At 43.9% G+C, this 26,885-nt stretch overlaps 1 protein-coding gene across 2 annotated transcripts in view; it reads right to left on the bottom strand.

Annotated features, from left to right (window-relative positions):
- Positions 1 to 2,633: 2,633 nt before the first annotated feature.
- Positions 2,634 to 26,885, bottom strand: part of LOC147421576 (uncharacterized) — a 52,242-nt gene continuing 27,990 nt past the window's right edge. For both annotated transcript variants that reach the window (XM_086503525.1, XM_086503524.1), the window contains exons 3-4: positions 3,878 to 3,903; positions 2,634 to 3,795 (exon numbers count right to left, since the gene is read on the bottom strand). In XM_086503525.1, coding sequence (XP_086359651.1) covers positions 2,989 to 3,795; positions 3,878 to 3,903 — 833 coding nt within the window. In that variant the 3' untranslated portion in view covers positions 2,634 to 2,988. The remainder of the gene's footprint in view (positions 3,796 to 3,877; positions 3,904 to 26,885) is intronic.

Raw genomic sequence — 26,885 nt, forward strand, 5'->3', positions numbered from 1 at the left:
TAGCATCACCCCATGTATGGCAAATCATTTTAGTTCTTCAAATAAACAATTGACATTCATCAATGGGTGCACAAACAATGTATGTCAGTCGAGACCTTAGATGCATATACAAGGGAGATAAGACTCCGTGCAGTGTTGCCAAGGCTATTCAATTGTCTAGTGAGTTCATACATCAAGTTTTGAAGTTTGTTAGGCATAAAGGCATCATCGCATGCACTTCTAGTCCCGTTGACATTTTTGTCACCATGCGTCCATGCCACAATCAATACTCAAGAAGTCATGCTTGAGAAGGATCACATCTTGTATGAAAAGGCTCCAAACTAGCAAGAAAAGCTTTCATTAGGATAACCATCACAATCCCATCCAATATTGTGATCATTGCTACTGTTGTGATTCTACATATGTGCAGATGGCTCACTTGGAGGTTACAAGATTGGCAAGTGTTTCATGCAATTGCAGTTGAGTCGATTTCCTCGTCTAAACTAGTCATGTATTATGCTGGTGGGTAACATTTGTTCCTAGGGGTGCTCCTTGAGCACAATCATGGTGTCATGCTAAACAGTGCAAGGATTTGAGATGTGAGATCTCCAACCTTGTGCATCTTACCCAAGGAGGATCATTCCAATCTTGTTCCAGTGTCAATCGAGAGTCGAGACCTTAGATGCTCATACAAGGGAGATATGACTCCATGCACTGTTGCCAAGGCTATTCAATTGGCCAATGAGTTCACACATCAAGTTTTGAAGTTTGTTGGGCATAAGGGCATAAAATCAGCTTAACAGCATTGCGTGCACTTCTAGTCCCGTTGACATTTTTGTCACCATAAAAATTGTATCGAGGTACGTTCACAGCTATTATTTGATTCCGAGTCCAATTTCATTCACACGCATTCAAGGGTAGTACTAGTCACCAGGAACCTCTAGATACAATGAGGCACATGGCTTAAACTCTATGCTATGTCAAGTACGAGAAATCTCTACCCCATCTTTGCCTCCGCACTTTGTTGTATTTGATATGGTTGTTGAAAAAAAACCCATCTATCCTCTCTCTCTCTCTCTCTCTCTCTCTCTCCTCATACAACTTAGTGCCAGCAGAGGCCAGGACATGCACATGTGTGACATGGAGCCTGAGACAGAGTTACACTACACATGCCACTGCCCCGTCTACTACGAGATACGAGGCCGCTTCCACTGCTTGTTCAGAGAGAGCTTTGAACCACTCTCCAAAGTCATGAGGTACAAGGATCAGAGATGCCTGGGTTTGTTTCTGCTCGAGCTGCACAGACACAGAGAGAGCCTAATGAGAGGAGAGGCTAGCCAGTCTCAGAGACACATCACAGACTTCTTTAGAGCAGACACTGGACACCCAGAGGAGCCACTACCACAGCAGATCTTGTTGCCTCACACCAGAGGCACACTGATCGATCGAACAATTGAGCTGGGAAAATCGAGACGCCCACGATTGCGGAGGACTACACAGCATCAATAGAGGATACATCAGAGGATTCGGATCACTTTGGCCTGGCATGCAAGGCGCCCGATCAGACTACTATCCATGGAGGAGATTGATGAGATCTGCCAACGACCGATGTTGGATCTCTTGTGACTTGTGATTTAGCTACCCCAGTTATCTGGTTAGTTCACGCCAGTACTTTTATTTTATCATTTTGTCATTTCATTTTGTTACTCTGACTTTGTATCAGATTCACCACATTGTAACACTCTGGTCTCATAGGTCATTTTAGCCTTTTGAAGATGTTAATATAACATTTCATCTCTCTCTCTCTCTCTCTCTCTCTCTCTCTCTCTCTCTCTCTCACACACACACACACACACACACACACACAAAAATGAGAAGTTACCAAATATCTTGCAAAGTCTGGCACTAGTGCATCCTACAACATGAAATCAAGAATGCATGATCCTTGTCTATACCCTTAGGATACAAAGAACCTCAATTGCATAGACACCAGTGCATGAAGAAACTTTTTACCATCTGATAACTTTAATTTCGTTATCATTTCAATTATAAACTATTCTGGCTATAGCATCTCTTCAATCTTCTTCCCTTCCCGACGATATCCTTGAACACATTCTGCTAGTAGTAGCCGCATACACAGGATTTCTTTTTGCTATCTGTGGCTGACTGGAATTTAGCAGTAGGTAATCTTGACACAACTCAATAATCATGGATTGTCAACTTCACTTTCTTCGACAAAGAGCTTTTGATGGCTACTCGATTGTCCTTGTCAATTCTTGAACATCCTCTCTCATGGGCCTTCAAATCTGAAGTAGAATAGGTTTACTTCTGAAATGGCAAAGAATCAACATAGAAACTTTGCTTGTTCGGATTCTAAGGAGGTTGAAACTTGAAGAGCCAATTTGCGACGACAACAAAAAATGGAAGCTCATATTACAACTAGTGGCTTCACCATCTAACCAAGGCTGGGGCATTATGTAGTGCTCAAAGACAAGTTTAAGGTACTTCACCAAACAAAATTACACAAGTGCATTGATTGCATTCGTTACCAGCAACACAACACTGGAGATTATGCCATGCAGAATGCAAGGGAAAGTAAAACTGTAACAAAATTTTCTTGAATGCAGTATTGAATATACTCAAAACAAAAGATAAGCTGAGCCAAGGTTGATTTACATAATAAGCGACTTTCCTACATGCTCCGAACAAAATCCTAGAACTATATGACAGATGTCTGTACAAGCCCAGTGAAGACGAAGAATGAGTTGAAAACGACCGCCGATTTAGAACTAATGCAGTTCCTCACAGCTATTTGGAGAGTATCTTATAAAATCAACCAATCCCTCCACCATCGAATCAATATACAGTTCTTCTCTATTGTCTCAAAGCTTCACACCTATAACCAGCACCAGTTTTCAGTGCCAATGCTCACAAGCATGAATGCTGAGCACAAACTGCTCCAGCTTAGAGCTCACAGTGACAAAATAAATTTGACTTGAATTTTTCGCCTCAGCACTTCGATGAAGGCTCTGATTCGGACAGATGTCCTTTCTGTCCTCTTTCAGCGAAAGATTTCGAAGCCTGAGAACCTGGAGCTCCAAATCCTGACCAGAAAGCAAAAGAGTCTCTTTTACCTTGCCGCTGCATGGTGCAAAACTGATGAGCTGCACTACCTGCAATGGCCATCGCAGCCGCACTTGGGAGAGCCTTTCCAGAGCAAGGTTTTCGACTCTCCGGCTCAGTAGCCTCCCCCACAACTCTCTGGAGAAAAATCCCCTTCTCTATAAGTCTCTTCTTAGAATCTCTCTCTTCTCTGTATGCTACATAATTATCCCTCTCCGTTGCTTCTGTAAGCACCTTAAAACGTCCAGCCAGATCAGGTTCATGCAAATCTAGTTTCAAAGGTGTGCGTTCTTGTGAATTTCTCTGAGAAGGATACCATCGTTGAAGCCAAACATCAGATCTACTAGAGGAGTTCTCGCATTGTTTACCAGATTCTTTGTCTGTTACTACAGCAGGACTTCCATCAAAGTACCCAGCCTGTCTTTTACTTAACAGCATAGGAGCTTTGATGTCCATCACCTTGACATTAGTTTTACTTGAAAGCTTTGGCTGAGAAAGTGTCTGATTGCACTGTTCAGGTCGTGCTCTGCTTTTAGCAAAGCCTGGCCTGAAGCTGGAACTTTCCCCCATCGTCGCATGACAATCCCTCAGAGCAACTGATGATGGATCTGCATAACGATGAAAGGCACCACCATGACTATGCAGCACCGAAGAACTGTCCTTGCCACTGGCAACATGGATACCTCCGTATGCCTGCAGAAAACACTCTTCAAAGACTGCTCATGAAGAAAAAAAGCATGCTCAATTATGCTAGAATGACTGGGCATAACATTACCTGAGAAATCTTTTTGGTAACTTCTCCTGCATGAAAAAAGAACGCCTGAGCAGATGAACTCACTAATACAAAATTTAATAAAGAGAATGGATAACAGAAAAAAGTCAGCTTACTGCACCCACGTGTGTGCATACGTGCACTCACGTGTGCTTGTGATATTGCCACCTGAATCTGTTCACCCCCTTGAGAGATTGGCAACTTATAGATCCTCAATACTGATGTAGCACATATGGTCTCAAAACAATGCAACAGATAAACCCAATTACGAGAATCCCATGCTGGTTGGAGATGGAGCATGGACAAGAATGTCAAATGGTGGAGAAACACAATGTTCAGCCATTTAAACTGTAACATTAACTTTCTTTAACCAATGTCTATTCAGAGCACTTTGGTAACTCAACTCATGCATATTGCTCACATATACAACATATTTATGCTTAGCTAAGGGTTTTCAAAATATGTATGTATGTGCGTGCATGGGCAGGGCCACTATAGTATAATGTTTGCCCTAATCGACTAAAATTTCAATACAGAAAACAAAAAAGTTAATCCTAACATAAAGCACGGCAATATCCTACAACTACATTCGTGGTTTCGAGAGATGCATCATGTGTGCATTGCAAGCTCTACCATTCCTAATCAATGATCTCTACTATGTGGAACACAATGAATACTCTTTCCTACCAATACAATATGCTTGTTAGCTGAAATGCTCGATGCACACTCACCTAATGCAACATAGAATAATATAGCTACTCCATGTGCGCACAAAGGAGACGTGTGTGCTAGAGTGGATTACGAAGTGTACTTCTTATCCTACACCTACTATTACGTACAACCTAAAGCACCAACCGGAGATTCAAATAGCTCAACACAAGGATTAAGCATTCAGATTAACAAACACGCTTGATTAGCTATTTCAAAGCACAGTGAACAAAAGGAATAGGCATATCCATTGGTTTTACTCAAAATCTCGACCACCATGCATAAAAGAGCATGTGGGAGGAGGAGCCTGGAAGATACAATTAGCAGAAGCACTTGAGAGGATAGGGAAGCTGTGGAGCTCCTTGGTGTTCACAAACCTCTCAAGCCTATGATGTTACTAGCTCTCCTAACTTTAGAATCCTCAAACTCAAAAAGGGCTACTTAACATAATGAGCTTTAAAACTAGGGTTCACATTTGACCGGCCAAAAGCAGTTAAAATAGTCCATGCACCTAGTTGAGGGTTTTGTGAAAATCACAAAAATATAGGGAAATTCCACAAGCTTCTTGGTCCTCTCCTAAGGCTATCTACTCCATAAAATAAGGATTAAGTACACACGATTTCAATAAATAGAGATGAAATAGTTACAACCACTTTGACCAAAATAGTGGCTTTCGAGCAAAATTATCCATAAAACTAGCGACTCCTCTTGAACCTTGATTGTCCTCTTCAACTCATTCACTTTATGCTTCTCTTCCTTAAAGGCCCTCGCAGCTATTCTGCACTTTTGGCATACATTTCTGGCTTGTGTGCACTTGCGGGCACACGACTCTCCCTTGTTGAGTCGGAATCCATCCCCAGAGGCCATTGGGCTTTACTTTGGAAGAGGTTGAGGTGGAGAGTCTCGACCTTTGCACTTTCATTCTTGTCTTCTGGCCCCTAGTCGTGTTTCGAAAGGTGGTGTTGGCTAGGGAAGAGGGAAAGGTATGCCATTGGTGTTTGTAATAACTTGGAAGCCCCCTCTAAAAGAGAAGTATCCTCAAGAGTACGCTCTGAGGGAACAACTGACTCAACCCACGTCGGAACACAGCAAACACTGCCATTGAACTCCCCCGAAGATAGAAGTCCCCATCCCGCTCAATCCTGGGAAAAGAGAATAAGTACCACCAGAAAGAAATCTGAGACAACCTTGAGTAACACTGCTTCCTCGAAGAGCAAGACCTAAATCTCATGGAACTCGAAACTAAAAGAGAATCACACCATCGGTAAACTCAGACTTCTAAAAAGAGGAAGACCTGAAAGGTCATCACTTGAGGATCATGTTTGCCAAAGAAGCCGTCTGGGTCCAACAAGACCTAGCTACTCAAACAAACTCCCTAAGATCAAACCAAATGTCCGCCACATCTCTGCATCTGCCAAGATCAAACCGGTCGGTTTAGTCCACTACAATATGCCAAACTGCATACAGACTCGAAATAGCACATATACTCCCACTGTTGTAACTTACTTCCGTAAAATCTTCATCAGAAAACTGTCCTTTGTACTTGTGCTGAAGAGAACATACCGACAACTAAACTGTGCAATCAATATCCAATACACAACATAACTCCAATACTCAAAAGGAGAGTCGGGGAACTAGCCTGTGAAGGATGCTGGGGCTGATTTGTAACATGCCAGAAAGCTGGGCACAAAACTGCAAGGGAAAAACCGGCTATACTAGCCAAATGTGGCCAAATCTGCACACCTGAAGAAGGGTTGTCCCCAAGATTGGAGGTCTCCAAAGAGATTTATTGGAAGAGGCATCAAGATGTTGCTGACCAGCTGTCGACACTACGTGCAAACTTGTCATCCAAAGGATCTCAACAACTCTATTGTCGATCATCAAGAAAACCTGCCCATAGAAGGTTGTAAACCTATCCCAAAACTGGTGTGTAGACTAGCTAACAAGGATCATAAACTAACCCACAACTGATACTGACAAGCTCACAAGAGGGCAATGAAGTGACCAAACCTGTAGGGCCACACTACTACTAGGGAAACATGGAGAAAGGAAGGGTCCATACTCCAACATAACCTCCTCGTACTGTTATCACTGTTGGCTAAGGGTCTAGCACCACATGCTCCACCTCTAAACCTCATCCAATGAAGTTGGATGATCCAACAAGAAGTGGTTCTTGAGATAGAAGTATCCCCCTCTCCCTGTCAAAGCCAACTCCAGCACATGCACTGGAACATGTACTTGAACTGTTGCATACCGGATAAACAAGAGTCTACTGAAGCCGGAACTAGAACTTCCATCCTTAGATGGAAAATGAAAAATCATGGGAGCATCCTTTGCTTCAATAAGGGGGAAAAAAATCCCCCCTCTCATCCAAAATCCACAATTTGGAACAAGAGTGCAACTGAATCATCAACCTACTACCCAAAGGATAGGTAGCTCCGTCAATAATTCCGAGAAAGACGTGCAGTTGCAAAAGGCAAAGCAAATCTGTCAATCCATCTCCTCGAAGAAAACACAGCCATAGAAAGCTCCTCCAAAAGGGATGAAGAAGATCCTACTGCTGTCCAAACACTTTTCTCTGAAGAAGAAGCCGGAAATGAGTAGCTCCCCTTCTGGATCCAACAACCGCATGCTTGCTCTCCTTGCGAAAAGCACAATAACATGACTCCATCTGGGATAACCAAAGCAATCCAGCACAGCTACACGTCCTGAAGTGTCACAAACTGCTGACGTGTCAAGCCACTACGGACCTAAGCCAACTTGCAGATCCCGGCTGAGGGGCCTAAACCCTAAGTGAAGAAGCAAAAGCAACAGATTGTACGGACGCCTGCAATTCACGCAAACATGCTGGCATGGCAACTGTACGGAATTCCGGATTTTCCGTTGATGCTAACGTAGCAGAACTATACGGATATCCGCGTTTTCCGTTGACTGTTGACGTGGCAAAACTGTACGGATTTCCATGATTTATGCTGACTGATTTTTAGTGCCAGCTTTTGGGCCAGTTGCTTTTGAGTTTGAAGGTTTTTCATGTAAAATGCGCCTTTAAATAAGTGCAGAGGGCTCATTCTTTGGCATGCTTCTGGACAAAGGTGCAGAGGATTCAGTTGTTGAAATATAAAGAAATATTGAAAGGGGCGCCAAGGTTTGGAGCCAATACTCTCTAGGGTGGAATTCTGCCACTCCGTGTCGCTGTCGTCTCTCTCTCTCTCTCTCTCTCTCTCTCTCTCTCTCTCTCTCTCTCTCTCTCTCTCTCTCTCTCTCTCTCTCTCTCTCTCTCTCTCTCTCTCTCTCTCTCTCTCTCTCTCTCTCTCTCTCTCTCTCTCTCTCTCTCTCAGTTCAATTGTTATTGAAGTGCTAAAAGTCTGTTCAGTTTGTTCTTTTCTATTGGCACGTGGTGCCCGTCTTGTGACAGTGGTATCAGAGCATCAGGCGTGTGCTTTTCTGAAAGCATACTGGTCCTGCCAAAGAGCAGACAGAGCAAGATCGTACTTCCAAATCTCATTGGAAATTTTAGATTTGTGCTCCGATACCGGACTCACTAGCCAATCCCACCCTTACTTCATCGCGCATCGGGCGCGCTCCCGTCTTCACTGCTCATGTCTTACATGGCATAAGCCAAAAGATTACTTGCAAGAGAAGGATCCAAGATTTGTTTCAAGTCACTGTTTTTCTCAAAAGCAATCCCATGCAGATGTTGATGTCTATAGCTACCAAGCCGCACACTCCAAGGACTTGGCAAGCTTTCAAGAAAAAATATATATGGCTTCTGACATCTTTCTTTGGAGTGTAACTTCTGGCAGAGTGGGGTATCTTGAAATGCTTGCCATGGAAATCCTAGAAGACTATAACTTGAAATTTCTCGACATTTCTCAATAGGTGTCTCTTGTCAAGCTGATAACCTTGGATGTCTAGTGTGATTGCTATGTCTTGGGACTACCATCGCCGCCAAAGGAACACTGTTTGTCCAAGGGTTGATGGACCATACTGTGGTCGGCTACGACCTTGTGTAGGTTTCAGGATGGAAAGTCAGTCGACTTTTTGAGCTCGACTAATGTCGAGATTGCTTTTTATGTTTGAGTTATGTTTAAGAACTTGTTTAAAATTTTCTTGAAATGGATGGTATTTGTTTTAAACTTTTCTTGGTGCCGATTTGCAATGTTTGACTCTGGTTTCATTACTGGTTTCATTGATTGGTGATTTTATTCCCGGGTAGAGAAGTGAGAAATGTTGTTTTGGTATTGTTTGAACCCCAGAACGACGTAGGCCTATGTCTGGGGAGCATTCAGTTGTATGCTTGAAAACCTCAAAACGAAGCAGGCCGATGTCTGGGAAGCGTTCCGTTGTATGCTAGAAACCTCCGAACGACGCAGGTCGATGCCTAGGGAGCGTTTGGTTGTATGCTTGAACCTCCAAGCGACCCACACTACGGTCTGGGGAGCGTTTGGTTATACAATCCTCTGAACTCGTGGCCCGAACCTTTTTAGGTTATTTGCGGGGGAAGTGACGAGATAGTCGTCGAGTAGCTTCATTTCCCAGACCGTTTGTCTCGGGGGAGTGCTCAACGGCGCTGTTTGTTGTGCCTTGTAACATGCATATGTGAGCATTTGTGCTGCATTGTGATGTGCCAACCACTGATTATTCCTAGTTGGATGAGATTGCCTGGGTATGTAATTTTAGTGCATCAAGAGACCCGTGGAAGATCAGTGCGGTCTGGGTGTGATGGCTAATTTTACTACGTCGGAATATGAAGAGTTCCGATCTAGACGAAAGGAGAAGCCAACTCTTTGATCAAAAGAGTCGAAAGGAGAAGTGTAACAAACTCCTGACGTGTCAAAGCCTAAAGAATGGAGCCAGCTTGCAAATGTGGGCCGAGGGGCCTAAACCCTAAGAAGAACAAGTAACAAAAGAAGTCCTACCAACTTATGGAGACCCCGTCCGATGGGGCCCCAAGTGACAAAGGATTAAAATAAAGCAGGACCTGCACACACACACACACAAACTGATGACATGGCAGATTTCCGAAAATTACGCTGACATGATGACGTGGTAGGCTGTACGGATCTCCATGATTTACGCTGACAGCTTTTTGGCTTTGCTTTTGGACCAGATGCTTTTGAGTTTGAAGGCTTTTTACTGTAAACTGCTTTTGGGACCTAGGGCCTTTAAATATTCATTCTTTGGATGCTTCCTGGAGAAGGTGCAGAGTCTGGAGTACCGGCTTGTACTGAGTTGATGCAGTATAAAGAAATACCGAAAGGAGCGCCAAGGTTTGGGGCCAATACTCTCTGGGGTGGAATTTCGCCACTCTCTCTCTCTCTCTCTCTCTCTCTCTCTCTCTCTCTCTCTCTCTCTCTCTCTCTCTCTCTCTCTCTCTCTCTCTCAGTTCAATTGTTATTGAAGTGCTAAAAGTCTGTTCAGTCTGTTCTTTTCTATTGGCACGTGGTGCCCGTTTGTGACAAGAAGCCAACTCCTTGATCAAAAGAGCCGAAAGGAGAAGCCAACTCTTTAACAAAAAAAAAGAGCAAATTGATTGTCCCTCGGAAGGATCCTCGATTTTTTTTTTTGAGCTAACTTGAGTTGTTTTGTAGATATGCTGTTGTAACAGACTTGGACACTCCAAGTCGAGAGTCTACCGCGACACCACAAATAATCACTTCAAAACAGTTCACAATTCACAATTGATTCGACACTGGCCCGGCGGAGTTCCGTGCCAAAAGATATTGGCCCCAAAGACTAGCGCCCTTTTCGGTATTTCTTTTTGTATTAATCTCGAACTCAAATTACAAGCGAGTAGCCGGGACTCACTCTTAGACTCTGCATCCAGATGCTCTTAGAAGTGAGAGCCCGAACTACCAATTTAAAGATTTACAAGGGATGCCAAAAGCACAGCCCCAAAAGCTGAAAATCAAAAGCATATTCTTTCTCTCTCAAGCTCTCTTGAGCCCAAGCAAAATAAAGCAAAAGAGCTTCTCTCTCTCTCTCTCTCTCTCTCTCTCTCTCTCTCTCTCTCTCTCTCTCTCTCTCTCTCATTTGCATAAATAAAGAATAACAAAAAGCTGCCGCAAATCCCACCGCGATTTACGGGATGCCACGTTAGCAATCCATACAGCAGTGCCACGTCAGTATCAGCGGAAAATCCGGCAGCTGCCCTACAAGAGAGTGTGTGTGTGCGTCGGTCTGTGACCCTAGGGTTATGCCACGTCACTAAGTTGTGACATACCTCCCTCTTGAAAGCATTGTAATCGCCCTCGATTACGCCTGCAAAACAGACAGAGGCCATAAACTGTCTTCGGAGACACTGATTGTTAGTATCGACGAACTAGGAACACACATCTAACACATGTACCAATCAACAGTCACATCACACGACATCACAGGACATCACAGGACATCACTTGACATCACATGACAAATCACATTCAACATTCACTCGGATCTCAGACCATGATTTATCAGCAATGTAATTAGCAATCACATCTAGATCCACTCAAGACTTCATAGATGCCCGATTGACTAATCCCTATTGCAACCATGTTTATCGAGATCATTCAGACCAAAATGTTGCAGTCATTTCATCTATCAGTTCCTGCACTTAGACAAGTCAAGAACAAATCAGTTTCTATTATCCAGAATTCCATTTCATCAAGTCATACAGCAGAATATTGTCAGCTCTCAGTATCCCTAAAGCTCAAAGAGAAATCAGTGAGTCTAGTATTCAAAAATCGAGGCATCTGTTGACAAAGGAGCGGAGTAACTCCCCTCTTGTGCATACCCACTGCACCATATCTCCGGCCAAGTTGAATTCGGGGTTCCATTTGGAACCCCGAATTCAACTTGGCTAAACCAAAAGCTTCAAGGTAAAGGTTCACAATATGAGGAGTATCTGCTAGGTCCCCCTCCTCCATCCACTTCGCATCCAATGCAGGATGGTTCTTCAATTTCACCAAGAACCGCCTTCTCACTTTACCCTTATTCTTTCTGTCCTTATGTGCCAAAATCTGTGCAGGAACAAGGATCTCCTCGTTTTCTTCCGCTTCGGGTTGCTCCTCAGGCTCCCCATCTTCAGGCACATCACCTTAAAAAGGTTTCAAGAGACTCACATAAAATGCATTGTGAACCCTCCAAGTGTCAGGCAGTTTCAGTCGGAAGGAGACATCATTTATCTTTTCTGGATCTGGAAAGGTCCGTAGTATCGCATACTAAGCTTTGGAAAAAGCCTCTATTTTCCCTTCTTCTTTCTCATGCGTGCCTTCTCAAAACGCAGGAGCACACAATCATTCTCCTTCAATTTCAAATCGCGACAAAGGCGATCCGCTACCTTTTTCTCTCTTTCCTGAGATTTTTGCAAAGCCTCACGGACCTTGGCAAAAGCCGTGTCGAAGTCGCACCTGTACTCATCGGCTTCAAAAATCTTATCTTTTGTGCTTAGGAAGAGTGGAACCTTCGGAGCACCTTCAATAATCTCAAATGGCGCCTTCCCCGTCGAAGAGTGTATCGTGTTGTTGTAGGCAAATTCCACCAAAGGTAGATACTTTTCCCATTGAGTCTTCTAATCCGAGATATAAGACTTCAATAAATCTAAAACCACTGAATTGGCAATCTCAGATTGTCCGTCAGTCTGGGGGTGGAAAGATGACAAGAACTACAACCGCGTGCGAATGTTCTCCCAAATTGCCTTCCAAAACAAACTCGTAAACCTAGGGTCCCCGTCGGAGACAATCGTCTCGGGCATGCCATGTAGTCTAAAGATCTGGGCCACAAACAGTCTCGCTAAGTGATCCGGCTTGACTGTTTTCTTCACTGGAATGAAATGAGCCTGCTTGCTAAATCTGTCAATAACAGTCCAGATACCATCTTGACCACTCTGTGTTCTCGGAAGATCAAAAAAAAAATCCATTGCAATACTTTCCTAGGGGCGGGTGGGTATGGCCAAAGGCTGTAACAATCCTTGTGCTTTATTTCTGTCAAACTTTACCTTCTAGCATACCAAGCAGCTGCACACAAACTCGTCCACATCCTTCTTGAGTCTCGGCCAAAAGAAGTATCTATCTACCCCTTTCAAGGTGGTAGCAATGCCGCCGTGACCCGTAAAAGGTGGACAGTGGCATTCGGTCATAACCTTTTCCCTCAACGGTTGTGTAACGCACAACATGGTTTTCCTCATCAAGTAGCCATCCCGAATGGAATATCCCTCTATTGTCTCCCCATCCTGTATCCGTGTGAAAATGTCTGCAAAATCTAGATTTGTTGCGTACTGATCGACCATATCCTCAAAGCTCCTATGATATATCGCGGAGATAGCCAGAACCAACGGCTTTCGAGACAAAGCATCTGCCACCAAATTCTTATGTCCCTTCACATGGACAATCAAGAAGTAAAACTGTGACAAGATGTTCGCCCACCGCATCTGCTTTTCCGATAGTTGCTTCTGTGACAAGAAGTAGCGTAAACTCTGATGGTCTGTAAAGACAATAAAATCCGCTCCGAGTAGCTAATGCCGCCACTGAGTAAAAAATGGATAACCGCCAAAAGCTTCTTTTTCAAAAATCTGTGTTGTCAATTCCAGCCTTGAGAAAAATCGGCTCTCGTAAGCAATGACATGGCCTTCTTGCATTAAGACCACACCCAGACTACGACCACAAGCATCACAATATACTTCAAATGACTTCTGCAAGTCCGGCAAAGTCAAAACTGGTCCTGTAGTCAATTTCTCTTTCATTGCCTGAAAGGCACTCACCTCTGTGAGTCCCCACGAGAAAGGGACTTCTTTCTGTGTCAAGATATGCAAAGGGGAAAAAGGGGAAATCATTGTTTTCTCCAAGAATGAGGCAGAACACAGAGATCATCTACTTCAAGTCTTTCAGGCATTACAAGATCACACGTCAGTGATTAATGCAAAGAAAAGTGAATTTTTCCTACCACAGATACACTTTTTGGGACACATTGTGTCAGCAGGAGTGCAAATGGACCCGGCCAAGATAGAGACTATCCGTGATTGGCCCGATTTGAGGAATGTCCATGAAGTTAGAAGCTTCTTAGGACTGTGTTCGTACTACAGGCGGTTCATACAAAAGTTTGCAGAGGTTGCTTCCCCTTTGCATACCTTGACTCAGAAAGGAGTACCATTCTCGTGGGGACCCACAAAGGTGACTGCCTTTCGGACATTGAAAGAGAAATTGACTACGGGACCTATTTTGACTTTGCCGGACTTGAAGAAGTCATTCGAAGTATATTGTGATGCTTGTGGTCGTAGTCTGGGTGCGGTCTTGATGCAAGAAGGCCATGTCATAGCTTACGAGAGCCGTTTGTTCTCTAGGCCGAAGATGACAGCACAGATTTATGAGAAAGAGCTTTTGGCGGTTATCCATGCTCTTACTCAGTGGCGGCATTACCTACTCGGAGCCGATTTTACTGGCTTTACAGACCATCAGAGTTTGCGCTACTTCTTGTCACAGAAGCAGCTTTCGGAAAAGCAGATGCGGTGGGCGAACATCTTGTCACAGTTCCACTTCCAGATTGTCCATGTGCAGGGACAGAAGAATGTGGTGGCAGATGCTTTGTCTCGGAAACCGTTGGTTCTGGCTATTTCCGCGATACATCATAGGAGCTTCGAGGATATGGTCGATCAGTATGCCACAGATACAGATTTTGCAGATATTTTCACACGGATACGGGATGGGGAGACAGTAGCTGGATACTCCCTTCGGGAAGGCTATTTGATGAAAAAGACTATGTTGTGCGTTACACAGCGGTTGAGGGAAAAGGTTATGACTGAATGCCACTGTCCACCTTTTACGGGTCACCGCGGCATTGCTACCACCATGATGAAGGGGGTAGAGAAATACTTCTTTGGGCTGAAACTCAAAAAGGATGTGGAAGAGTTTGTGCGCAGTTGCTTGGTATGCCAGAAGGTCAAGTTTGACAGGCATAAGGCACAGGGATTGTTACAGCCTTTACCCGTACCCACCCACCCCTGGGAAAGTATTGGAATGGATTCATTTTTGATCTCCCAAGAACACAGAATGATCACGATGATTTTCCGATTACATGGCACATCTAAGACGATTGTCTCCGACAGAGACCCCAGATTTATGAGTTTGTTTTGGAAGGCAATTTGGGAGAACATTGGCACGCGGTTGCAGTTCTCGTCATCGTTCCACTTGCAGACTGACGGGCAATTTGAGATTGCCAATACAGTGATTTTAGATTTATTGAAGTCTTGTATCTCGGATCAGAAGACTCAATGGGAAAAGAACCTATCTTTGGTGGAATTTGCCTACAATAACACGATACACTCTTCGACGAGGAAGACGCCATGTGAGATTGTTGAAAGTGCTGCGAAGGTTCCATCCTTCTTGAGCACGAAACATTAGATATTGGAAGCGGATGAATATTCGCGAGATTTGGATACGGCTTTTGCCAAGGTTCGCGAGACTTTGTAGGAGTCTCAAAAACGACAGAAAAAGGCAGCGGATCGCCATCGTCGCGACTTGAAACTGAAGGAGGATGATTGGGTGCTCTTACTTTTGAGAAGGCACGCCTAAGAAAGAAAAAGGGAAAGGAGAGGCTTTTTCCAAAGCTTAGTATGTGATACTACGGACCTTTCCAGATTACTGAAAAGATAAATGATGTCTCCTTCCGATTGAAACTGCCAGATACTTGGAGGATTCATAATGCATTGCATGTGAGTCTCTTGAACCCTGTTAAGGGTGATGTGCCTGATGATGGGGAGCCTGATGAGCAACCCGAAGTGGAAGAAAACGAGGAGATCCTTGTTCCTGAACAGATTTTGGCACATAACGATACAAAGAAAGGTAAAGTCTGAAGGGGGTTCTTGGTTTAGTTCAAGAACTTTCCTGCATTTGATGCGAAGTGGATGGAGGAGGAGGACCTAGCAGATACTCCTCGGATTGTGAAACTTTACCTCGATGTTTTGGTTTAGCATAGTCTACTCCAAACGAAACCCAGAAACTCAGCTTGGCCGAAGATCTGGTGCAGTGGGATGCACAAGAGGGGAGTTACACCGCTCCTTTGTCAACAGATGCCTCGATTTTGATACTAAAGTCGCTGATGTCTCTTTGAGCTTCAGGGATACTGAGAGCTGACAGTATTCTGTTGGATGACTTTATGAAATGGAATTCTTGATAATGATACCTATTTGTTCTTGACTTCTTGTGAGTGCAGGAACTGATAGTCGAAATGACTGCAGCATTTTTGTCTGATTGATCTCGAATAGACATGGTTGCAATAGGGGTTAGTCAATCGGACATTGATGAGGTCCCGATTGGACCTAGATGTGATTGCTAGCTACATTGCTGATAAATCATGGTCTAAGATCCGAATGAATGTTGAATGTCATGTGATGTCCTGTGATGTCCTGTGATGTGAGTGTCGATTTTGTACATGTGCTAGATGTGTGTTCCTAGTACGTAGATACTAACAGTCAGTGTCTGCTAAGACGGTTTATGGCTTTTGTCGGTTTTGCAGGCGTAATCGCGGTCGATTACAATGCTTTCAAGAGGGGGGTATGTCACAAAGTGATGATGTGGCGAACAACAAAAACCCTAATTTCTGCCAGAAACCCTAATTTCCGGAAATCGCGGAGGTTGAAAAAAAAAATTTGAAAAATGATGAGCGACGCGAATTTTGCTTTTTTTATATAAAAAAAGAGAAAAGATTCTCTAAGAGAGAGAGAGAGAGAGAACTGATGCTTTTTATTTTAAAAGCTTTTGGGGCTCTGCTTTTGGGCATCCCTTGTAATCTTTAAATTAGTGGTGAGGGCCTCACTTCTCAGAGCATCTGGACGCAGAGTCTAAGAGTGAAACCCTAACCGCTCTCTTGTACTTTGATGATTGATTAATACAAAAAGAAATACCGAAAGGGGCGCTAGTCTTTGGGGCCAATATCTCTAGGCACGGAACTCCGCCGGGCCAGTGCAAATCTATTGTGATCTGTGAATTGTTTTGAAGTGGTTATTTGGTGCTGTCGCGGTTGATTCTTGACTTGGAGTGTCCAAGTCTGTTACATTGAGTTTGTACCAGATTGTGCAATCATAAGTAGACCACTCTCGCCGACGAGAGTGGGGCCTTCGGAGGAGGGTTTTACGTCGTCTCTGGTGTCGTATCTCTCTTCTCTCTCTATCTCTCAGTCTCATACACTTGCACGCACAGTGTCCACTCACTTTGTTTGTGATCATAGCATTCTCTCATTAAGAACGGAAGGCTCTACCTTCCATAAGAACAAAAGGAACCTTGAGCACGGTTCCGAGCACTCATCTTGAGCAAAGCGCAAACATTCATTCCGTTGCACCTAACAATGCCCTGAGGAGAAAACGCTAGAAAGTAATGACTGCTGCCCATGAACTGGCGACATGCTGCCCTCTCCTCATGCCACTAAAAACGCAAGCCTGCTGTCCACCAAAAACGCTAGGGGAACAATAAGGGAAAACGCAAGGTAAAGGATGGCAAAGGGGCGCCCTCATGGGCTGAGTGCTGCCAAGAACGTTGGACATGGCATGAAGGAAAACACCAGGGCTGTAGGCAGAAAACGCTGGGCAGATCTGCCCCTCCTGCCCATCACCCGTGCTAGGGGCGCCCTCCTACCCCCAAGGCACTGCACACTCCTATAGAAATGAGTCCCCCCTGTTCCCTATATAGGCTCAACATCAGCCTGCCTGACCGAGACCTCCAGCCCCACGACCTTGGTAAATGGGGAAAAATAGGGGAAGGGCTGCGGGCATCATAAGCCTATGGGAGACAAAGGGAAAAATAGGGGGAGCCTGGGATAAAATATCCCAAGCCTCTAGGAGCCTATATGACCATGGAACAAAGCCAAAACCCGAGCTAAACATGGCTAGACATGACCCGACATGAGTGAACAACCTCACATTGGCCGGGCACAGCCACAAAGCAGCCCCTTCCCTAATATGCTCCTAGGAGATACTGGACACGAATATGAACTTTAACACCTTCCACTTACGGATCCTCCTATGAATCCCCCCTCTTTGCCACCAAATCCCATGGATGCTATGATGCGGATGATGATGGAGATGATGGTGCGGCAAGAAGCACGTCAACTAGAGCGTGCGGAAGCGGCGGAGCGAGAGGAACATCGATTGGTGGCCGGGGCTCATAAGCTGGAAAGGCAGCCATGCGTGATCTTTTCACATCTTTGGTAGTCCGATCCAATACCCCACCTTTGGAGCCTGATTATGAAAACCTTGCCAAGACCATTGCAGAGGCAACCAATGCTACGTACCACCCATGAACCAATTCCCGAGAAGATTATGTTCAGTAAGTATGACGGTATATATTGTCAATTATTCTTGGTTGCATCAATTTACATCCTATTTTCCGGTTGTGAAAAAGTCTGATAATAACAAAGTTCTCTTGGCTTTCATGTATCTCACGGGTGATGCCATCACTTGGAAGGATGAGTGGATGGAGAAGACGGAGCAAGGCCAAAAGGCAGCCTACTCCACATCTCTCCTCGTTTCCCCTCTCGAGCTTAGTTGGGAGGATTTCGAGGAGGATTTGAAGACGCGCTTCTTGCCTCCATAGTAACTGAAGCAATTGGAGGAGGATTTTCGGGCTTTGTCTCAACAAGGTAAACCTGTGATGTCGTACGCTAACCGTGTCTCAGTTAGATGGACAATTGCGGAAATCGGATGAGGAAAGATTGGAGGCCTTTCTCTTTGGATTGGACCACTCAATCAAGTTTGATGTGGAAGTTGGAGATCCAAAGACATTGCAAGAAGCTATACACTTGGCTCAACTTCAAGAAATGAAGCACAAGGGTAAGCTTAAGACGGCCTTAAGTGATGGTAACTCTTCCTCTCATGACTCCTCTAAGGATAAGGACAAGAATTATAATGGGAATGGTAACTATAAAAAGAACTCTTCCAGTTCTTCTCAATCTAATCCTCTAAGAACAAGGTCAAGAATTCTAATGGGAATGGTAACAAGAAAAAAAACTCTTCTAGTTCTTCTTCTCAATCTCAAGCAAAGAGCCATAAATTGAAGGAAAATCTAATAAACCTCAACTTGTAGCAGACTTGGACACTCCAAGTCGAGAATCTACCGCGACATGACAAGATTCACTTCAAACAGTTCATAGTTCACAATTTATTCAACACTCCCAAAGAGTGGCGCCCCTTTCGGTATTTCTTTTTGTATTAATCTGTTGCAAAAGTACAAGCGAGTGGAAGGCTCTCACTCTCAAACTCCACGTCCATATGTTCTGAGAAGTGGGAGGCCTACCCACTTATTTAAAGGGTTTACAAGGGATGCCAAACGCAGAGCCCCAAAAGCTGGTAAATCAAAAGCTTTTAAAAATAAAGCAAAAGAGCTCTCTCTCTCTCATTCTCTTGCGTAGCAAAAGCAAGCCAATTAGTGTAGCCAGAAAAGCAGCCCAAGACTTGTCGTAAATTACGCCACAAAAAGCGGACGTCCGTACAGCATCAACATTTGCACAATTCACACCGGGTTTTGCGGGCCTGTCCGTACGGCAGTGCAACGTCAGCAGTTTTCAGCAAGCCAACCGAGGGGTGGGTCTGTGTGTGCACTGAACAGCCACGTCACCAGTTTGTGACATACCCCCCTCTCGAAAGCATTGTAATCGCCCTCGATTACGCCTGCAAAATAGACAGAAGCCATAACCTGTCTTAGCAAACACTGACGGTTAAAACCGACGCACTAAGAACACACATCTAGCACATATACCAATCGACAGTCACATCACACGACATCACTTGACATCACAGGACATCACAGGACAAATCACATTCAACATTCATTTGGATCTCAGACCATGATCTATCGGCAATGCAAAAAGCAATCGCATCTAGATCCACTCAAGACCTCATAGATGCCCGATTGACTAATCCCTATTGCAACCATGTCTATCCAAATCATTCATACCAAAATGCTGCAATCATTTCGACTATCAGTTCCTGCACTTAAACAAGTCAAGAACAAATCAATTTCATATTATCCGGAATTCCATTTCATAAAGTCATACAGCAAAATACTGTCAGCTCTCAGTATCCCTGAAGCTCAAAGAGACATCAGTGACTCTAATATTCAAAAATCGAGGCATATGTTGACAAAGGAGCAGAGTAACTCCCCTCTTGTGCATACCCACTGCACCATATCTTCGGCCAAGTTGATTTCGGGGTTCCATTTGGAATAGACTATGCTAAACCAAAAGCTTCAAGGTAAAGTTTCACATTCTGAGGAGTATCTGCTAGGTCCTCCTCCTCCATCCACTTCGCATCCAATGCAGGATAGTTTTTGAATTTAACCAAGAACCGCCTCTTCGCTCTACCCTTAATCTCTCTTTCTTTATGTGCCAAAATCTATTTTGGAACAAGGATCTCCTCATTTTCTTCCACTTCGGGTTGCTCATCAAGCTTCCCATCTTCGGACACATCACCTTTAAAAGGTTTCAGGAGACTCACATGAAAAGCATTGTAAATCCTCCAAGTTTTGGGCAGCTTCAATCGGAAGGAGACATCATTTATCTTTTCGAAGATCTGGAAAGGTCCATAGCATCGCATACTAAGCTTTGGAAAAAGCCCTCCTTTCCCTTTTTCTTTCTCAAGCGTGCCTTCTCAACACGTAAGAGCACCCAATCATTCTCCTTCAATTTCAAATCGTGACAATGGCGATCTGCTACCTTTTTTTGTCTTTCCTGAGATTTCTGAAAAGCCTCACATACCTTGGCAAAAGCCGTGTCCAAAGTCTCACGTGTACTCACCGCCTTTAAAAATCTTATCTTTAGCGCTTAGGAAGGGTGGAACCTTCGGAGCACCTTCAATAATCTCAAATGGCGTCCCCCGTCAAAGAGTGTACCGTGTTGTTGTAGGAAAATTCTACCAAAGGTAGATACTTTTCCCATTGAGTCTTCTAATCTGAGATGTAAGGCTTCAATAAATCTAAAACCACTAAATTGGCAATCTCAGATTGCCCGTCAGTCTGCGGGTGGAAAGATGACGAGAACTGCAACCGCGTGCCAATGTTCTAGTAAATAGCCTTCCAAAACAAACTCGTGAATCTGGGGTCCTTGTTCGAGACAATCATCTCAGGCATGCCATGTAATCTAAAGATTGGGGCCACAAACAGTCTTGCTAAGTGATCCGGCTTGATTGTTTTCTTCACTGGAATGAAATGAGCCTGTTTGCTAAATCTGTCAATACTAATCCAGATACCATCGTGAACACTCTGGGTCCTCGGGAGATCAAAAGTTAAATCCATTGCAATACTTTCCCGGGGCGGGTGGGTATGGGCAAAGGCTGTAACAATCCTTGTGCTTTATGCCTGTCAAACTTGACCTTCTGGCATACCAAGCAGCTGCGCACAAACTCGTCCACATCCGTCTTGAGTCTCGACCAAAAGAAGTATCTCTCTACCCCTTTCAAGGTGGTAGCAATGCCGCGGTGACCCGTACAAGGTGAACAGTGGCATTCGGTCATAACCTTTTCTCTCAACGGTTGCGTAACGCACAACATGGTTTTCCTCATCAAGTAGCCATCCCGAATGGAATATCCAACTACTGTCTCCCCATCCCGTACCCGTGTGAAAATGTCTGCAAAATTTGTATCTGTGGCATACTGATCGAACATATCCTCGAAGCTCCTACAATGTATCGCCGAAATAGCCAGAACCAACAGCTTTCGAGACAAAGCATCTGCCACCAAATTCTTTTGTCCATGCACATGGACAATCTGGAAGTAAAAATGTGACAAGATGTTTGCCCACCGCATCTGCTTTTCCGATAGCTGCTTCTGTGACAAGAAGTAGCGTAAACTCTGATGGTCTGTAAAGAAAGTAAAATCCGCTCCGAGTAGGTAATGTAGCCATTGAGTAAGCTGTGTTGTCACTTCCAGCCTTAAGAACAATCAGCTCTCGTAGGCAATGACATGGCCTTCTTGCATTAAGACCGCACCCAGACTACGACCACTGTTGAGTTAAAGGCCTACATAACCCCGTTTTGTACATTTTTATACTTTGTCCACGTTCACATTGAACCTGGACACATTTTTTAAAGTCACTTATAATAAAAGTGGGAAAACCCAAAACTCAATTATTAAGTTTTCCCCAAAAATGTGAGCTCTCTCTCTCTCTCTCTCCCTGCTTCAATCCCTAGCGCTTCCTCTCTTCTCCACTCCGCCTCTTGCTTCTTGCCCCAATCCTGCACTACATCGCAACGCGCACCTACCGGTACCCTCTGCTTCTAGGGTTTCACAAGGACCTACGCAGGTGGCTGGACAGCAAGCAAAAGGTGTTTTCTTGCAACAATCTCCACTTCTATTGTGAACTCCCTTGCTTCCGAGGTCACCGGGGATACCTAGAGTGCCAAAGCAACCCAAAACATGCTGTTTTTAGGTCAAAAACAGGTTATTACAGCAAAGTACAGGTTCTCTCATGATGTATTAAGTTGTGGGAACACTTGTACTTTGGTCCCTACTACCCTAAATCAATCAAATTTGTTGAAAAACAGGTTCTAAAACAGGTTTTTACAGCAAATTACAAATTTACACAGGTTTATGCAAATGTACATTTGATGTATTTGGATTGGGAAAAGTATTAAATGCTGTAATTCCCGAGCATTAAGCAAGTTTTGGATACAAAATGCCCTTTTCGAGTCAATTTTATGCTAAAAATTGGGGCTTTTGTATATACATGCTCCCAAAGGCTGTGTTTTTGCTTTATGTACACTCTTTGAGGTTAAAAACAACAACATTTGTTGTTTTTGGGCAAAAATTTGCTTGATGAATTTTCTGCACAAAAAATTCTGAAATTGCTATTCTTGCCTAAACTTGCATATTTTTGGCTCAAATTGCTTCTGTGACACTTTGGAGCTGTTGTGCACATTGCGGTGAGGTTATATTCTGTTTTTGGTGCATTTTGCCTAAAAATTTCAGTATTTCAGCCCTCTTGTTTGTGCAACTATGGCATCGACTTCCTTTGACGTTAAGAATCTCTTCGAGATCAAGCGGTTTGAGGGAACAGGTTTCGATCTTTGGAAGGATAGGATTCAAGGAATCCTCTTTCTTAAAGATTGTGACAGGGCACTTGAAGCAGAGAAGCCAGAAGATATGTCAGATGCACCATTGCTTACATTGAACAAGAAGGCCATTACCTACATTAAAATGGCCGTCTCTGACGAGATCTTGGTAGATCTCAAGGGTCTTGTCAATGCATTTGAGTTGTGGGAGAAATTGAAGGCAACGTATGAGAATACGACCCTAGTTAATCAGATGCATTTGACGTGGAAACTTGTTGGCATGCAGTTAGATGAGTCCAAGAGCGCTGCAGAGCATTTGTCATTGTTTACAGGCACTCTATGTCAGCTACTACAGGACTCAGGTTTGCCCTCTTTTGATGATAATCTCAAAGCTATCTTCTTGCTGATGACTCTACCTGATTCTTGGGAAACATTGGTGGTCTCATTGTCAAATAATCCCAACTTGATGGTGTTAGGGGTTCAATATTGAATGAAGAAATCAGGAGGAAAGCAAGTGGAGAAGGAGGTGGCTGTCACAAATTGCTGACGTGTCAAAGCCTAAAGAATGAAGCCAACTTACAAATGTCGGCCGAGGGGCCTAAACCCTAAGAAGAACAAGTAACATAAAAAGAAGTCCTACCTACTTATGGGGACCCCGTCCGATGGGACCCCAGGTGACATAAAGGATTAAAATAAAGCAGGACCCACACACAAAGGAAAAACTGATGACGTGGAAGATTTTCGAAAATTGCACTAGCATGATGATGTGGCAAGCTATACGGATTTCTACGTTTTGCGTTGGCTGATAACGTGGCAGGCTGTACGAATTTCCATGATTTACGCTGGCAATTTTTTGGCTTTGCTTTTGGACCATATGCTTTTGAGTTTGCAGGCTTTTTATTGAAAACTGCTTTTGGGACCTAGGGCCTTTAAATATGAGGTTAGGGCTCATTCTCGGGCATGCTTCCTGGAGAAGGTGCAGAGTCTGGAGTACCGGCTTGTACTGTGTTGATGCAATATAAAGAAATACCGAAAGGGGCGCCAAGGTTTGGGGCCAATACTCTCTGGGGTGGAATTCCGCCACTCCGTGTCGCGTGTCGTCTCTCTTTCAGTACAGTTGTTAATGAAGTGCTAAAAGTATGTTCAGTCTGTTCTTTTCTATTGGCACGTGGTGCCCGCCTTGTGACAGTGGCTCAGCCAACATGGTTAGAGGCAGGACAGAGAAGAAGAATGCCTATGCACAGAGAAGTAAGAGTAAGAGTAGAGAAAGGGGAAACGCCAGCAAAGGCAAGGGTGATGTGACATGCTATCAATGTGGCAAAGGTCACAAGAAACCTGACTGCAGGTACTATAAGGCAGAATTGGAAAGGAAGAATGGAGACAAAAAGAAAGAGAAGAAGGAGATCAAGACACATGCACAGGACAGTCCAAAGGACAAAGAGAAGGCCAATGTGGTCTCTAGTGTTGTTATTGAGGAGCTGTCAGATGCGTCTTATGTGCCACTTTGTCAGTTAATGATGCTCATAAGTTTGATGCCTCTCTCAATGTTCATACGCAGGATATGCAGATCACCAAGAGTGATCTAATTGATGCTTTATGGACTATTAATGATGTATTATCCCAGACTTGGATAGTTGGTTCCGGTGCTTCATTTCATGTGACTCCTATCAAGGAGTGCTTTTCTACTTTTGTTGCAAGCAGCCATGGCCATCTTTACCTTGGAAACTATCATGCATGTTTCATTGAGGGTATTGGCACCGTGCATCTTTCTATAGATGGCACAAATGAGCTTGTCTTGCATGATGTTAGATATGTGTAAAGAATCAAGAAGAGTCTGCTTCCTGTTGGTCAGATTGATATGCATGGTTACAGCATTTTGTTTGAGAGAGGATCATGGAAGATGACAAAAGGCTCAAGGCTGATTGTAAAAGCTACAAAGAAAGGGACACTTTACTGCTTGCATGGAAAGGCCTTGTTGGGCAAATTTATTGCTTTGGCTGAAAGTAACTCACATATGGAGTTGTGGCATAAGAGGCTTGGCCATATGAGCAATATGGCAAGCAAGTGAAAAGTTCTTATTACTCCCGTGTCTCTCGCAAATCTAATGTGCTTGATCTTGTACATTCTGATGTTTGTAGCATGCCCACTAAATCTATGAGGGGTGCACATTATTTCCTCTCTTTCGTTGATGATCATTCTACAAAAATCTGGGTTCATTTGCTCAAATCTAAGGATGAAGCCTTTGCTGCGTTTAAGAAATTTCATGCATTTGTGACCACCCAGACAGGTAAAGAGCTGAAATGCTTGCGTACGGATAATGGAGGTGAGTTCACAAGTGGTGAATTTAACAAATTTTGTGAAAATTTGGGTATTAAGAGGGAGCTTTGTAACAAACTTGGACACTCCAAGTCAAGAATCAACCGCGACAACACCAAATAACCACTTAGAAACAATTCACAGATCACATAGATTTGCACTGGCCCGGCAGAGTTCCGTGCCTAGAGATATTGGCCCCAAAGACTAGCGCCCCTTTCGGTATTTCTTTTTGTATTAATCAATCATCAAAGTACAAGAGAGCGGTTAGGGTTTCACTCTCAGACTCTGCGTCCAGATGCCCTGAGAAGTGAGGCCCTCACCACTAATTTAAAGGTTACAAGGGATGCCCAAAAGCAGAGCCCCAAAAGCTTTTAAAATCAAAAGCATCGGTTCTCTCTCTCTCTTAGAGAGTCTTTTCTCTTTTTTTAATAAAAAAAAGCAAAAGCAAAATTCGCGTCGCTCATCATTTTTCAAAAAAAAAAAAAAATAATAATAATCCGCCTCCGCGATTTCCGGAAATTAGGGTTTTTGGCAAAATTTAGGGTTTGCAAGAATTTTAGGGTTTCTGCTGTCCGCCACGTCATCACCTTGTGACATACCCCCCTCTTGAAAGCATTGTAATCGACCGCGATTACGCCTGCAAAACGGACAAAAGCCATAAAGCGTCTTAGCAGACACTGACTGTTAGTACCTACGTACTAGGAACACACATCTAGCACATGTACAAAATCGACACTCACATCACCAGACATCACAGGACATCACATGACATTCAACATTCATTCGGATCTTAGACCATGATTTATCGGCAATGTAGCTAGCAATCACATCTAGGTCCAATCAGGACCTCATCGATGTCCGATTGACTAACCCCTATTGCAACCATGTCTATTCGAGATCAATCAGACCAAAATGCTGCAGTCATTTCGGCTATCAGTTCTTGCACTCACAAGAAGTCAAGAACAAATCAGTATCATAATCAGGAATTCCATTTCATAAAGTCATCCAGCAGAATACTGTCAGCTCTCAGTATCCCTGAAGCTCAAAGAGACATCAGTGACTTTAGTATCAAAATCGAGGCATCTGTTGACAAAGGAGTGGAGTAACTCCCCTCTTGTGCATCCCACTGCACCAGATCTTCGGCCAAGCTGAATTCTGGGTTTCGTTTGGAGTAGACTATGCTAAACCAAAACATCGAGGTAAAGTTTCACAATCCGAGGAGTATCTGCTAGGTCCTCCTCCTCCATCCACTTCGCATCAAATGCAGGAAAGTTCTTGAACTAAACCAAGAACCCCCTTCAGACTTTACCTTTCTTTGTATCGTTATGTGCCAAAATCTGTTCAGGAACAAGGATCTCCTCGTTTTCTTCCACTTCGGGTTGCTCATCAGGCTCCCCATCATCAGGCACATCACCCTTAACAGGGTTCAAGAGACTCACATGCAATGCATTATGAATCCTCCAAGTATCTGGCAGTTTCAATCGGAAGGAGACATCATTTATCTTTTCAGTAATCTGGAAAGGTCCGTAGTATCACATACTAAGCTTTGGAAAAAGCCTCTCCTTTCCCTTTTTCTTTCTTAGGCGTGCCTTCTCAAAACGTAAGAGCATCCAATCATCCTCCTTCAGTTTCCAGTCGCGACGATGGCGATCCGCTGCCTTTTTCTGTCGTTCTTGAGACTTCTGCAAAGTCTCGCGAACCTTGGCAAAAGCCGTATCCAAGTCTCGCGAATATTCATCCGCTTCAAATTTCTAATCTTTCGTGCTCAGGAAGGATGGAACCTTCGCAGCAGTTTGAACAATCTCACATGGCGTCTTCCCCGTCGAAGAGTGTATCGTGTTATTGTAGGCAAATTCCACCAAAGGTAAGTTCTTTTCCCATTGAGTCTTCTGATGCGAGATACAAGACTTCAATAAATCTAAAATCACTGAATTGGCAATCTCAGATTGCCCGTCAGTCTGCAAGTGGAACGATGACG

The sequence above is a fragment of the Adiantum capillus-veneris genome, chromosome 27 (assembly GCF_014529385.1).
Source record: "Adiantum capillus-veneris isolate H3 chromosome 27, ASM1452938v2, whole genome shotgun sequence".
NCBI lineage: Eukaryota > Viridiplantae > Streptophyta > Polypodiopsida > Polypodiales > Pteridaceae > Adiantum > Adiantum capillus-veneris.